Here is a 15,874-nt window from a genome sequence, read left to right as displayed (position 1 = left end):
CAGTTTCTCTCCACTGCTGGCTGAGCTGCTGCACGCTCTTGCTTGGCGTTGCTGGCCGCGCTCTTTCTCCTTGAAGATGCGCGAAAGCGCCCGTGCTGATTCGCTGACAGCAGTTTCCTCCACTGCTGGATGAGCTACGCCGGCGCGCGCTCTTTCCGCTGCTGTAGTATCTGACGCTGCGCTCGCGAGCGACAGGTCAAGTTTTTCTTCTGCTGAGTGAGCCGAGTCGCACGCGCTCTCTTTGTTGAGGTTGCTGGCGGCTCTCTGACAGCAGGTTTCCTCCACTGCTGTATGACTCAAGTCGCACGCGCTTGGTCACTGGTTTGCTGAAGTTGTTGGCGGCTGCCCAAGCTTTTCCGCTGCTGGTTGAGCCACGTTGCACGTGCTTGCTTTGTGGAGATGCTCGAGCGCTCTCAGCACTGATTCGCTGATACTTTGTTGGCGGCTGGCCAAGCTTTTTCTTCAGTTGAGTGAGTTGAGTCGCACGTGCTCTCTCTGTTGAAGTGCGCGAACGCGCCCGTGCTGGTTCGCTGACAGCAGGTTTCCTCCACTGCTGTATGACTCACTTTTGTTGATACATCGCGACTCAGCGATCCTCGCTACTCAGCGAGGCGCGGAGCCAGCCGCTCCATGCGACTGCTCGTCCTGTGGACGTCTTGACTCGCTGATCTGTCTTGACTCTTGACTTAACTTCACTGACTTTTGAAAAATGCGGCTGACCGTTATATTCAAAGACAATTCTCTCTGCGCAGTGGAAAAGGGGGGGGGCGGGGTCTGTGTGTGTGAGTTCGTGTGTGTGTGTGTACAGATGGCTCCTGCGATAACGATCTGTTTGCCCTGGCGTGAAATTCCTCTCTCGCGCTCTTCGAGAGAGACAAAGGTGGTCGGGAGCACCTATCTCTTTATACTTTCGACTTATATTTCTCAAATACCATTTGGTCCCATGTTCGCCACGACTCGTGTTTGTAACTACGTCCTCCCGACACCTCTCGGTTTACCGAGGTTCGAAATGTTATGATGGAATTATTAAAAAGAAAAATTATTTTCATCCTGAGTTTAAGAGGTCCGTTTCCAGATTGTTGGAATCCATATCCCTTGGTTCTGTAAGGTTCTATATTGGAATATCGTTTAAGGTTAACACATTATTATTAATGTTATTTTGCAATTTCTTTAAAACTTGTTTGTCTGGTTGCCGTGTGTGGGGTGGGGTGTGTCTCCTCATCAAATCCGGCTGGCTTTTCCAGATGGCCCCTTGTGATAAGGTTTAATTCCTGCTTCTCTGCGCTGTGAGAGAGACAAAGGTGGTCAGGGTTGCTTGGGATATTGTTTAAACTCTTTCGTAAGTTTGCCCGTTCGCCTCATTCCTTCTTGATAACCTTTGATGTGACTCGGTATTTTGTCTCCAAGCTTTGTTTTAACAGTAAAAGTATTAAAGGTGAAAATCATTTGATAGCGAATTAATTATTGGATAATAATTCACTGATGTATCTGGTGGCCTGGTCTTGATTGGAGTGAGCGCGAGGACCGCTAACTTTAGCTCATTCTTGTTATTGCATTTTATATTTGAACCGTTGTTAAAAAAAATAGTGTAACCCATGGGCGTCCTCATTTCTGGCTTGCGGGAGGGCTTCCCTCTGCTTGACCTCCCTTAGGGCACATCAAACTCTTGTTCATCTGGAGATCTTCGCAGATAGCTGCTAACATCCTCGCCTCGAGAGTTTTATTATTTCTTTATTTATTAATGGCCTGTTTATGACCGACACCTGTTTTTTTGTGTGCCGGGCTTACGGGTTTTATTAATTATTTTGTTTCGTTTGTTAAAAAAAATATGATATATATAACGGCAAATATTATTGTTAATATCAATTTTGGAAAAGGTTCATATACAACAGTATACACTACACTATAGTACACACTATAGTATACACTACACTATAGTACACACTACACTATACACTACACTATAGTACACACTACACTACAGTACACACTACACTATAGTATACACTACACTATAGTATACACTACACTATAGTATACACTATAGTACACACTACACTACAGTACACACTATACTATAGTATACAGTATACACTACACTATAGTATACACTACACTATACACTACACTACAGTAAACACTACACTACTGTAGCGACTCACTCCGAGACGGGGTTCTTAAGACACCGCCTTCATTTCTACACGTAAGGGAACCCCAGACGCCCTGCGCGCTGACTGCAAGTCAGCCGCACGTCCATCGCGTGGAGGTACTGCCTGGCTAGCGCAGTCGGCAGGCTGCCTGGCCAGCCAGCTAGCGACGCCGCCTAAAGGTGGTCGAGACCTGGGACGTGCGGTCACGGGAGGCAGGGGAGGCAGAGCCTTTACCTGTCATGCCACAATGAAAATAAGCTGTTACTAAAAGTAAAAAAAAATCTGATCAAATAAAGATTACGTTTTTCCCACTGATCTGTGTTATGCCATTTCTGTATGACTCCACGATCATTTTTTACAGTTAAAATCGCCAAATTTGCGGAGCTCCGCTGCAAATACAGGGAGGGGTGAGAGGTGAGGCAGCGACGAGCTCAGCCTCCCCTCTGATTGCGCAACTCCTCAATAACTGGATGGAGCGCGGGCAATAAACGCGTGCCTGTTACTGTCTCAATATGTCACTAATGTAATGTTTGTAGACCCCTTAATTTCATGTCCTCGCCTTCCATAGTCCAGGTAACTTACTTCACGTATGTGTATAAAGATATTTAGACTCGCTGGTCTCATCGTGAAACTGCAATGAAAAAGCATCGGGGGAGGCAGCTATCACATCTGCCTCACTGAGGGGGACGTGTCTAACACGCCTCCTCAGTGAGGCCACGCCCCCTCTCAGTGAGGCCACGCCCCCCTCAGTGTGTGAATCTGGCTCTGACACTGGCCAGTGCCTGCCTAGCCATTGACCTCACCGCACGTCACTGGTCCAGACGAAGGGCGACACTGCCAGCAACGGCCCCGGGCCCCTCTCATATCCTGGCAAGGGCGGGGCGAGGTCACGCCCTAGCCACGCCCTACATAGCCACGCCCTACCTAGTCATGCACTACCTAGCCGTGCCCTACATAGCCGCGCCCTACATAGCCGCGCCCTACCTAGTCACGCCATACCTAGCCACGCCCTACACAGCCACGCCATACCTAGCCACGCCCTACCTAGTCGCGCCCTACCTAGCCACGCCCTACCTAGCCACGCCCTACCTAGCCACGCCCTACGTAGCCACGCCCTACCTAGTCACGCCCTACCTAGCCACGCCCAACCTAACCCACGCCCTACCTAGCCACGCCCTACCTAGCCACGCCCTACCTAGCCACGCCCTACATATCCACGCCCCCCCTTCTAAAAGCGACTTGCGGGTTCTCAGCTTCCAGATGGACCCCTTTCCTGGGCTCCCCACGTGATCTCCTCACGCCAAAGTGTGCACTGCCCCCTGCCGTCAGTGCCCCTTACACCGTCACAAACCCGCGTTATTACACTACACTATACACTGCAGTACATACTATAGTACATACTACACTACAGTACACACTATAGTATACAGTACACACTACACTATAGTATACAGTACACACCACACTACAGTACACACTACACTATAGTACACACTATAGTATACAGTACACACTACACTATAGTATACAGTACACACTACACTATAGTACACACTACACTATAGTATATAGTACACACTACACTGTAGTATACAGTACACACTACACTATAGTACACACCACACTACAGTACACTATAGTACACACGACACTATAATACACACTACACTATAGTACACCCTACACTATACGCTATAGTATACACTAGAGTCTACACTATAGTACACGCTACACGTATAGTTCCAACGTGCACACACACACTGCAGTGTAGTGAAATATGCCGTGCGCACAGTTGGCCGAGGGGCAAGTCGATGCGCAGTGTGCAACACGTGAGGGTCAGTTTAACACGTAGGCTTTCGCGACCAATATTATTCATAATAAAGGTTTTTGGGTTAGATCGCGTTTATTTATAAATGTGTCGTAACCCTCCACCACCCGACACGGCCAATCAGCAAAGAAAAGTGTCACGTTGACAAAAGACAAATAATTCACTACTTCAGCCCACCGGTGTGTTGAAGAGTTAATCCACATTTACAGTTTGAGTACGACGTTTCGCTGGTAAATACTTCCAGCATCATCGGGCAATTCGCCAGAATTGCCCGAGGGTCGTTGATGTGGGTGGTGGTGATGATGGTTGATGTGGGTGGTGGTGATGATGGTTGATGTGGGTGGTGGTGATGATGGTTGATGTGGGTAGTGGTGATGATGGTTGATGTGGGTGGTGGTGATGATGGTTGATGTGGGTTGTGGTGATGATGGTTGATGTGGGTGGTGGTGGTGATGATGGTTGATGTGGGTGGTGGTGATGATGGTTGATGTGGGTGGTGGTGATGATGGTTGATGTGAGTGGTGGTGATGATGGTTGATGTGGGTGGTGGTGATGATGGTTCATGTGGGTGGTGGTGGTAATGATGGTTGATGTGGGTGGTGGTGATGATGGTTGATGTGGGTGGTGGTGATGATGGTTGATGTGGGTGGTGGTGATGATGGTTGATGTGGGTGGTGGTGATGATGGTTGATGTGGGTGGTGGTGATGATGGTTGATGTGGGTGGTGGTGATGGTGGTTGATGTGGGTGGTTGTGATGATGGTTGATGTGGGTGGTGGTGATGATGGTTGATGTGAGTGGTGGTGATGATGGTTGATGTGGGTGGTGGTGATGATGGTTGATGTGGGTGGTGATGATGTGGGTGGTGGTGATGTGGGTGGTGGTGATGATGGTTGATGTGGGTGGTGGTGATGATGGTTGATGTGGTGGTGGTGATGTGGGCGGTGGTGGTGGTGATGGTTCATGTGGGTGGTGGTGATGATGATGGTTGATGTGGGTGGTGGTGGTGATGGTCGATGTGGGTGTATAGATGTTGTGTGTGTAGTGTATAGTGTAGTGTATGTGTTGATAGCTATGTATATAGATGTGTGTAGTTTATAGTGTAGCGTATAGTGTAGTGTATGTGTTGATAGCTACACTACACTATAGTACACACTACACTATAGTACACACTACACTATAGTACACACTACAGTACACACTACACTATAGTACACACTACACTGTAGTATACAGTACACTACACTATAGTACACACTACACTATAGTACACACTACACTATAGTACACACCACACTATAGTACACACTACACTATAGTACACACTACACTGTAGTATACAGCAGACTATACTATAGTACACACTACACTATAGTACACACCACACTACAGTACACACTACACTATAGTACACACTACACTGTAGTATACAGTACACTACACTGCACACTACGCTATAGTACACACTACACTACAGTATACAGTACACACTACACTGTAGTACACACTACACTATAGTACACACTACACTGTAGTACACACCACACTACAGTACACACTACAGTACACACTACACTACAGTACACTATAGTACACACGACACTATAGTACACACTACACTATAGTATATAGTACGCACTACACTGCAGTATACAGTACACACTACACTACAGTACACACCACACTACAGTACACTATAGTACACACGACACTATAGTACACACTACACTATAGTACACCCTACACTATACACTATAGTATACACTAGAGTCTACACTATAGTACGCGCTACACGTATAGTTCCAACGTGCGCACACACACACACACTGTAGTGTAGTGAAATACGCCGTGCGTACAGTTGACCGAGGGGCAAGTCGATGCGCAGTGTGCAACACGTGAGGGTCGTTGATGTGGGTGGTGGTGATGATGGTTGATGTGGGTGGTGGTGATGATGGTTAATGTGGGTGGTGGTGATGATGGTTGATGTGGGTGGTGGTGATGATGGTTGATGTGGGTGGTGGTGATGATGGTTAATGTGGGTGGTGGTGATGATGGTTGATGTGGGTGGTGGTGATGATGGTTGATGTGGGTGGTGGTGATGATGGTTGATGTGGGTGGTGGTGATGATGGTTGATGTGGGTGGTGGTGATGGTGTGATTGATGTGGGTGGTTGTGATGTGGGTGGTGGTGATGATGGTTGATGTGGGTCGTGGTGATGGTGGTTGATGTGGGTGGTGGTGATGATGGTTGATGTGGGTGGTGGTGATGATGGTTGATGTGGGTGGTGGTGATGATGGTTGATGTGGGTCGTGGTGATGGTGTGGTTGATGTGGGTGGTTGTGATGTGGGTTGTGGTGATGATGGTTGATGTGGGTGGTTGTGATGTGGGTTGTGGTGATGTGGGTGGTGGTGATGATGGTTGATGTGGGTGGTTGTGATGTGGGTGGTGGTGATGATGGTTGATGTGGGTCGTGGTGATGATGGTTGATGTGGGTGGTTGTGATGTGGGTTGTGGTGATGTGGGTCGTGGTGTTGATGGTTGATGTGGGTGGTTGTGATGTGGGTGGTGGTGATGGTGTGGTTGATGTGGGTGCTGGTGGTGGTGATGATGGTTGATGTGGGTGGTGGTGGTGATGGTTGATGTGGGTGGTGGTGATGTGGGTGGTGGTGGTGATGGTTGATGTGGATGGTGATGATGATGGTTGATGTGGGTGGTGGTGATGTTGGTGGTGATGGTTGATGTGGGTGGTGGTGGTGATGGTTCATGTGGGTGGTGATGATGATGGTTGATGTGGGTCGTGGTGATGATGGTTGATGTGGGTGGTTGTGATGTGGGTGGTGGTGATGGTGTGGTTGATGTGGGTGGTGGTGGTGATGATGGTTGATGTGGGTGGTGGTGGTGATGGTTGATGTGGGTGGTGGTGATGTGGGTGGTGGTGGTGATGGTTGATGTGGGTGGTGGTGATGTTGGTGGTGGTGGTGATGGTTGATGTGGGTGGTGGTGGTGATGGTTCATGTGGGTGGTGATGATGATGGTTGATGTGGGGGTTGGTGGTGACGGTTGATGTGGGTGTATAGATGTTGTGTGTGTAGTGTATAGTGTAGTGTATGTGTTGATAGCTATGTATATAGATGTTGTGTGTAGTGTATAGTGTAGTGTATGTGTTGATAGCTATGTATATAGATGAGTGTAGTTTATTATGTAGTGTATAGTGTAGTGTATGTGTTGATAGCTATGTATATATATATGGTGTGTATAGTTTATAGTGTAGTGTATGTGTTGATAGCTATGTATATAGATGTTGTGTGTAGTTTATAGTGTAGTGTATAATGTAGTGTATGTGTTGATAGCTATGTATATAGATGTTCTGTGTATCTTCTTTGGTTCTTTCGGTAAAGTCACGTAGAATGAGAATAAAATAATAAATTGATAAAATAAAATAACACAATAATATTCTCACGACGTTTCGGCCACAACACAAGCGGCCTTCATCAGGTGAAGGGGGCGAGACTGTCTGGTAGGACAGCGCTGGAGTGAGAGAGCCACGTTCAGATCACGGCTTTTAAGCTGTGTGAGAGGAACAAAAAAAATGTTCTGTGTAGTTTATAGTGTAGTGTATAATGTAGTGTATGTGTTGATAGCTAAATAGAAGCATTGTTTCACTCTGTCCCATGTGTGTGTCTCTCTCTGTGTCTCTGTGCTGGCTCTCTCTGCTTGGATGTCAGTATATGTGTCTGTGATCTGTACTCTATCACTCTTAACCTATAATTTAGCAATCTTTGAAATAACTTAATCAGCCAGACCATGCGTTAATTGTGTTTTGACCGACCCTCTGTGCTGCATTATATTGTTTCCAAAATTTTACTAAATCTTGTTTCAATTTTATGTGCTTCTCCATCTCTCTGTGTTTCCTCTCTCCCTTAAATTTAGCTCTTCTATACCTGATGATGATTGCTTGCTTTGCAATCGAAACGTCGTATGCTATCATGTAATTTTATTTCATTATTATTTATTATTTCTACGTGACTTTACCGAAAAAAACAAAGAGTATTTTCAACCGCAAGTTCAAAAGTTCAAGTTTCAACCGCAAGTCCAAAATTTCAAGTTTCAACCGCAAGTCCAAAAGTTCAAGTTTCAACCGCAAGTTCAAAAAATGCAAGTTTCAACCGCAAGTTCAAAAGTTCAAGTTTCAACCGCAAGTTCAACAGTTCAAGTTTCAACCGCAAGTCCAAAAGTTCAAGTTTCAACCTCAAGTTCAAAAAGTTCAAGTTTTAACCGCAAGTTCAAAAGTTCAAGTTTCAACCGCAAGTTCAAAAGTTCAAGTTTCAACCGCAAGTCCAAAATTTCAAGTTTCAACCTCAAGTTCAAAAAGTTCAAGTTTCAACCGCAAGTTCAAAAGTTCAAGTTTTAACCGCAAGTTCAAAAGTTCAAGTTTCAACCGCAAGTTCAAAAGTTCAAGTTTCAACCGCAAGTCCAAAAGTTCAAGTTTCAACCGCAAGTTCAAAAGTTCAAGTTTCAACCGCAAGTTCAAATTTCAAGTTTCAACCGCAAGTCCAAAAGTTCAAGTTTCAACTGCAAGTTCAAAAGTTCAAGTTTCAACCGCAAGTCCAAAAGTTCAAGTTTCAACCGCAAGTTCAAAAGTTCAAGTTTCAACCGCAAGTTCAAAAGTTCAAGTTTCAACCGCAAGTTCAAAAGTTCAAGTTTCAACCGCAAGTTCAAAAGTTCAAGTTTCAACCGCAAGTTCAAAAGTTCAAGTTTCAACCGCAATTTGAAAGGCACCACGGGCGTGAGGTGGCGGCTCTCCCTGCTGGTGGAGTTGGCATGGTGGGCAGCTCTGCCAGTCGCCCCCCCACCCACCCAGTCAGTTGACCTCCCCACCACAATCCGAATTGTCTTGCGACCTCCTGCCGCGTGAGCTTCTGCCATTCCACTTTGGCTCCTCGCTCGTTCGTTCCGCCACAGGTTGCCATTGCGACGTCGCTCCGTGACATTGCCACTAGGCGGGGCTTCCCATGAAAGTGATAAAACTGTCTCATCTACCGGCGGCGGGCGCTTATAGACAATACTACTTTTTTTTTGAAACACGACAAAACAATTTGCGGGAAAAGTTAATTTTTTTATTAGAAAAGTAATTTGTCATCTCGAGCTGCTTTGTGGGGCGATGTCCCAACTCCCCCTTAGTGGATGAACCAACGCAGCAGCCCCCAGGTAGTGATTACATAAAGAGCCTCAACTCAGCGCACAACTCAAACGCCTGGAGACGTGGCAGCAGCAGCAGTCGAATCACGGCCGCACGCAGCAGCAGCAGTAACGGCGTCATCCAGCAGCGGAGAGAGGAGCTGACCAGGGATTGTGTAAGTCGTCGGCCCTGCCTCCACTATAGTCTGTGTGGTTAGTAAAGAACACGAAGAGACGATGTGATGCAGCCACGACCGTCAATTACCCCTACAGGCCGGCAGGTGTCACCCTGTCATTACACAAGTTAAGGGATCAAAGAGGAGGCACGCGAACAACAAACGAGCACGGGGAAGACGCAGGTCGTCGCGAGCGGGGGAAAAACAATAGAAAGTGTTAAAACCGACGGGGGAGCGCCGTGAGAAAAACCCAACGGGACACGAGAGGCAAACGCTGAGACCCCGAGTGGAGGACGCGCCAGCGAACACGACTACAACCGAGTGGGAGGAGACGGCGGCGGAATCGGCGTTGGCGTTGGCGGTGAGAAGGCGTCGCCGTGAATGGAGGCCACCGCCGCCGGAGACGACAAGCTGGGCAGGGGGAGAGAAGGGAGTGGAAGGTGACGAGGGTGGAACACCGACCACCGGGCAGACCCTCATTGGGACCGTGAGAAGGCCAAAGTGGTCGCGACGTTTGTGCCGCCCGTTCTCGTTTCCTGTTTTTGTTTTACCGGGAAGCGGTGCGCGTCATCATCACGTCGCCCCAGTGCTAGCGATGCTTACTACACAACGCACCGGGTACTCGTTTGAGGCCGAGTCGACCTAGTGGAGGCCCAGGACCAGTTCAGATAATCGTCATTGGTGTTGGCCGTGAGCGGGAATCAAATCCGGTGTCGCCGGGTTCGTAGGGCGGCGTGCTGACCACTATACCACCGCTCCCCACACGCACACACACACATACACACATACAAAGATCAAAGATCCCCCATATAGCCTTAACAGACTGTAGGGGCAAGTGCTGTTAGCGAGCACTTATGAAGGCCGGAACGGTACACGAGGGGGTGGGTGGCCAGCACCACGCCCGACCGCCTTTGTCTCCCTAGTGGCAATGTTTACACACCGCACCAGGTACTCATTTGAGGCTGAGTCGACCTAGGGGAGGCCCAGGACCGGTTCAGATAATCGTCACTGGTGTTGGCCGTGAGCGGGAATCGAACCCGGGTCGCCAGGTTCATAGTGCAGTGCGCTAACCGCTACACTATCGCTCCCCACTACATACACACACACATACACACACATATACACACACACATACACTATCGCTACACTATCGCTCACACATACACACATGCACACACACACATACATACACATGTACACACATACGTACACACATACATACATACACACATACATACATACACACATACACACACATACATACACACACATACACACACACATACACACACACACATACAAACATACATACAAACATACACACACATACACACATATACAAACATACATACACACATACACACACACATACACACACATACACACATACATAACAACAACCGCCATTCGCCACAAAGTGGCGGTGACGTCACCACGACGCTTGTGCCAGGCCATGCGCACCTTGAGGCCACGTGGAGTGTCTAACGCCCGCTGGCAGGAGGTCACGGGACAGACCCAGCAGGTGCCACGGGTCGACTGACAGAACATGCTCTTCTGTCACTATGTAGTTCAGCAGATGTTCTTGCTTGCATCCATGATGGTGCGTGGATGCGCCGATGCCGGAACAGCGTGTTGGTAATGACAAGCCCATGGGCTGCACAAAAATTTAGCAGCCTCCTGCCGCTGTTATTGAGCTGATCTGGCTCATGCCTTCCAATCACTCCAGACCAGGTGACAGCATCATGACCAACTCAGGTGAGCACCTTTGACAGGTGCTCACCTGACTCATCGGCCTTGCCTGCATCCCTCCACGGATGTTCGTCTTCGGTGGGGGCATAACTAACCACGACCACCACTCCTTGCCTCCGGTTGATGGGAAGGCGAGCCCAAAGTAGCCTGGGGCTTACAGCTTCCCCCACCTCACCGCCACGCTTCCACGCCCCTTTCATTCTTTTGTTTAGATAGAAGAGCCACTCGCTCTCTGTTGTTTAGCAGTCCCCTGCCCCGAGTAGAGGACTATCCACCCCTCATGGTGGCAGGAGCCAGAGCCAGTCTACCGGACCTGCTGAATATCGCAGAGATCCAGGCGGTTCCGGTCCAGCTCCCGACAGAGGAGTGGCAGCCTCTCCTCCGCAGTGAGCGTTCGAACATTCCACGTGGCCACGCGTAGTGGTTTTTTGTTGTTGTTTCTGGAGGAGCTCCGATGGTGAGGATTCAGTCTCCCGGCTCCGCCAAATGGGGTTTTGGCCAGGAGATGTCATAGATGCCTGTCCTCCGGCACAAGCTTATTAATAAAAAATTTCATTCATGATTTAGTCGTAATTAATTGAAGGTGGAGGGGTTACCAACCCCTCGCACCCGTCCAGATCCCCCATTTGGTCGCTGTGGTGGTCACAAACACCATGAAGGGAAAGGCCAATTTAAATTGTCCCTCCTCCCACGGCACCGCCCACGACAGCGTTGCAGTCCGGCACCACGAAGAGGTAGGGGGTTGTTTTCTTGCTCCCCACACACACACACAGACACACGCACACACAGACAAACTCACACACACACAGACGCACACACACAAACGCACCTGGCCGTGTCGTGCAGCGCGTCAGTGACGGCGGTAACGAGGCGGCTGAACGAGGGCCGCCAGGAGCTCTCCTGCTGCCAGCAGCTCAGCATGAGGTGGCGGAGAAGCATGGGGCAGTCCATGGGGCACGGCAGACGCCAGCCGCCCTCTACTGCCTCCATCACCTGGGGGGTACGAGACCCATAGACTACTCACACAGAGACCCATACAGTACTACTCACACAGAGACCCATAGAGTACTACTCACACAGAGACCAATAGAGTACTACTCACACAGAGACCCATAGAGTACTCACACAGAGACCCATAGAGTACTCACACAGAGACCCATAGAGTACTACTCACACAGAGACCCATAGAGTACTACTCACACAGAGACCCATAGAGTACTCACACAGAGACCCATAGACTACTCACACAGAGACCCATAGAGTACTCACACAGAGACCCATAGACTACCCACACAGAGACCCATAGACTACTGACAGAGACCCATAGAGTACTACTCACACAGAGACCCATAGACTACTCACACAGAGACCCATAGAGTACTACTCACACAGAGACCCATAGAGTACTACTCACACAGAGACCCATAGAGTACTACTCACACAGAGACCCATAGACTACTCACAGAGACCCATAGACTACTCGCACAGAGACCCATAGAGTACTACTCACACAGAGACCCATAGACTACTCACAAAAAGACCCATAGACTACTACTCACACAGAGACCCATAGACTACTCACACAGAGACCCATAGACTACTCACACAGAGACCCATAGACTACACGTACAGAGACCCATAGACTACACACAGAGACCCATAGAGTACTCACACAGAGACCCATAGAGTACTACTCACACAGAGACCCATAGACTACTCACAGGGAGACCCATAGAGTACTACTCACACAGAGACCCATAGAGTACTACTCACACAGAGACCCATAGAGTACTACTCACACAGAGACCCATAGACTACTCACAGAGAGACCCATAGAGTACTACTCACACAGAGACCCATAGAGTACTACTCACACAGAGACCCATAGAGTACTACTCACACAGAGACCCATAGACTACTCACACAGAGACCCATAGACTACTCACACAGAGACCCATAGACGACTCACACAGAGACCCATAGACTACTCACAGAGAGACCCATAGACTGCTCACACAGAGACCCATAGACTACACACAGAGACCCATAGAGTACTCACGCAGAGACCCAGAGACTACACACAGAGACCCATAGAGTACTCACGCAGAGACCCATAGACTACTCACACAGAGACCCATAGACTACTCACACAGAGACCCATAGAGTACTCACAGAGACCCATAGACTACTCACAGAGACCCATAAACTACTCGCACAGAGACCCATAGACTACTCACACAGAGACCCATAGACTGCTCACACAGAGACCCATAGACTACTCACACAGAGACCCATAGAGTACTCACACAAAGACCCATAGACTACTCACACAGAGACCCATAAACTACTCACACAGAGACCCATAGACTACTCACACAGAGACCCATAGACTACTCACACAGAGACCCATAGACTACTCACACAGAGACCCATAGACTACTCACACAGAGACCCATAAACTACTCACACAGAGACCCACAGACTACTGGCATAGAGACCCATGGACTACTCGCACAGAGACCCATAGACTCACCACACAGAGACCCATAGACTACTCACACAGAAACCCATAGACTAATCACACAGAGACCCACAGCCGCACACAGAGACCACAGACTACTCACACAGAGACCGCAGACACACACACAGAGACCCATAGACTACTCACACAGAGACCCATAGACTACTCACACAGAGACCCACAGCCGCACACAGAGACCACAGACTACTCACACAGAGACCCATAGACTACACACAGAGACCCATAGAGTACTCACACAGAGACCCATAGACTACACACAGAGACCCATAGACTACTCACACAGAGACCCACAGCCGCACACAGAGACCACAGACACACACACAGAGACCACAGACACACACACAGGGGTGCCGGTGCTGAACTCACGTCCCGGTTGCTCATGTCCCAGTACGGCCGTTCGCCGTACGACGTCACCTCCCACACGACGATGCCGTAGCTCCACACGTCGCTCGCCGACGTGAACCTGAGCTGTGCGATGGCCTCCGGGGCGGTCCAGCGGATCGGGATCTTCCCCCCCTGGTGGGGAACATTCACAACGGGACCTCGCCCTCGGGTCCGGCACGCGGGGCTCTCGCGGCCCGACGTCGTCGGCACGCGGCGAAGGGTTTGCCGGGTCAAAGCCGGCGTCGCGAGTTCGCGCCGCCTCGACGCGCCGAGCGTCGAGATTCACGGGTCCACACCGTCTCCGGTGTGGACCCGTGAATCCCAAAGACAACGGCACCGTACGCTGCACGTTCGCACTTTCACCGCGCGTGTGTGCATGTGTGCGTGTGTGTGTGTGCGCGTGTGTATGTGTGTGTGCGTGTGTGCGTGTGTGTGTGCGTGTGTGTGCGTGTGTGTGTGTGTGCGTGTGCGTGTGTGTGTGTGCGTGTGTGTGTGCGTGTGTGCGTGTGTGTGTGTGTGTGCGTGTGTGTGTGTGCGTGTGTGTGTGTGTGTGCGTGTGTGCGTGTGTGTGTGTGTGAGGTTAATGCATTTCGCTCGACGCACGGCGGCGGCAAGTACTTTCGGCGAAAAACGGAAGCCCCTTAGGGAGCGGTAACGCCGCGCCGACACACGCCGGGCTGGCGCGGCTTTGCCTTCTCCTCAACTCCGGCCGAACGTCGGCCGAACGTCGGCCGAACGTCGGCCGTCGACGACGCCGGCGCTTCTTTTTTCCTGCCCCGCCTTACCCGGGAGGTGTACGCTCCCTCGGGGTCGGCGTCCAGTAGAAGCGTCCGCGAGAGGCCAAAGTCGGACACCTTGCACGTCAGCTCGCCACTCACGAGCACGTTGCGGGCGGCCAGGTCGCGGTGCACATAGCCCCTGCGGGACAGGTACTCCATGCCCGATGCGACGTCACGCAGCATCCCGAGCAGCTGGGTCACCACGAGGTGCCCCTTCTTCATCTACACCGTGCCCGGCCAGAGGGGGGAGAGAGGGAGGGAGGAGGGGAGGAGAGGGGGGAGAGGGGGGAGGAGAGGGGGGAGAAGGAAGAGGAAGGGAGGGAGAAGAGGAGGCGATGAGGAGCCGCCTGGGTGACGTTGTGCTGCTTGTTGTGCGGCCGTCTGGAATGCTCTTCCGGGAGCTGCTATGTGCGTTTAAGTCATCGTTGTCTAAACTAATTTGTTTAGAACTCTCGCTTGTTGTGTTTAGTTTGTCCCCCCCCCTCGCGCCAGTTGGCTACGTAAGGTACAAAGAAGTTTGACGCAGACGCGTGCAGTTGTCACCACAAGCGGAGCCCCGGTTAGTATGATCTACGGCACACACACACAACAACGCCACCGTGTGCTCTCCATTTGTGGACAGTTACACACACAACCGCTGAGGAGTGTGAGACTGCAACACACCGATGATCGCATCATTTGGCATTGCCACTTCTTACCCTGAGGAATAAATCCAAGGAATGGTTTTCCATGAATTCGGTGATGATCATGACAGGTTTACCTTCGTCGAGAGGACAAGAAAACCAAACGTTAGCAATCCACGCACAGCATGCACGACTTATACCGTAACATCATCACTTGGTCACATACACACCTTGTATCTCTGCCAAGATGCGTCGCTGTGGGTTCATACACAGGGACTCCTCTACTTACGAATGTTCCTCTTACGAACTCTCAGAGGTACAAACAAACCTGTTCGTACGTCCGGTTGCCCGTTCTGAACCGAGAGTCAGAGGTTCAACCTCTGCGCAATAGATGGTGGTGGCATCTGCATCTGCAGAACGTGAAGAACCAGTGGCATCTACATCTGCAGAACGTGAAGAACCAGT

At 49.9% G+C, this 15,874-nt stretch overlaps 1 protein-coding gene across 1 annotated transcript in view; it reads right to left on the bottom strand.

Annotated features, from left to right (window-relative positions):
* Positions 1-9,081: 9,081 nt before the first annotated feature.
* The window catches only part of LOC142920129 (ephrin type-A receptor 4-like), a 30,807-nt gene continuing 24,014 nt past the window's right edge, over positions 9,082-15,874 (bottom strand). Inside the window, exons 12-16 of the mRNA XM_076062589.1 lie at positions 15,485-15,546; positions 14,793-15,008; positions 13,990-14,139; positions 11,911-12,074; positions 9,082-9,743 (exon numbers count right to left, since the gene is read on the bottom strand). Of these exons, the coding sequence (XP_075918704.1) occupies positions 9,644-9,743; positions 11,911-12,074; positions 13,990-14,139; positions 14,793-15,008; positions 15,485-15,546 (692 nt within the window). The 3' untranslated portion in view covers positions 9,082-9,643. The remainder of the gene's footprint in view (positions 9,744-11,910; positions 12,075-13,989; positions 14,140-14,792; positions 15,009-15,484; positions 15,547-15,874) is intronic.

The sequence above is a fragment of the Petromyzon marinus genome, unplaced genomic scaffold (genome assembly GCF_048934315.1).
Source record: "Petromyzon marinus isolate PM22_M1 ecotype Great Lakes invasive population unplaced genomic scaffold, UKy_Petmar_22M1.pri1.0 PM_G_Scaffold_67, whole genome shotgun sequence".
NCBI lineage: Eukaryota > Metazoa > Chordata > Hyperoartia > Petromyzontiformes > Petromyzontidae > Petromyzon > Petromyzon marinus.
The sequence above is the reverse complement of the archived record's forward strand: the minus strand, read 5'-3'. Positions and strand labels throughout refer to the sequence as shown.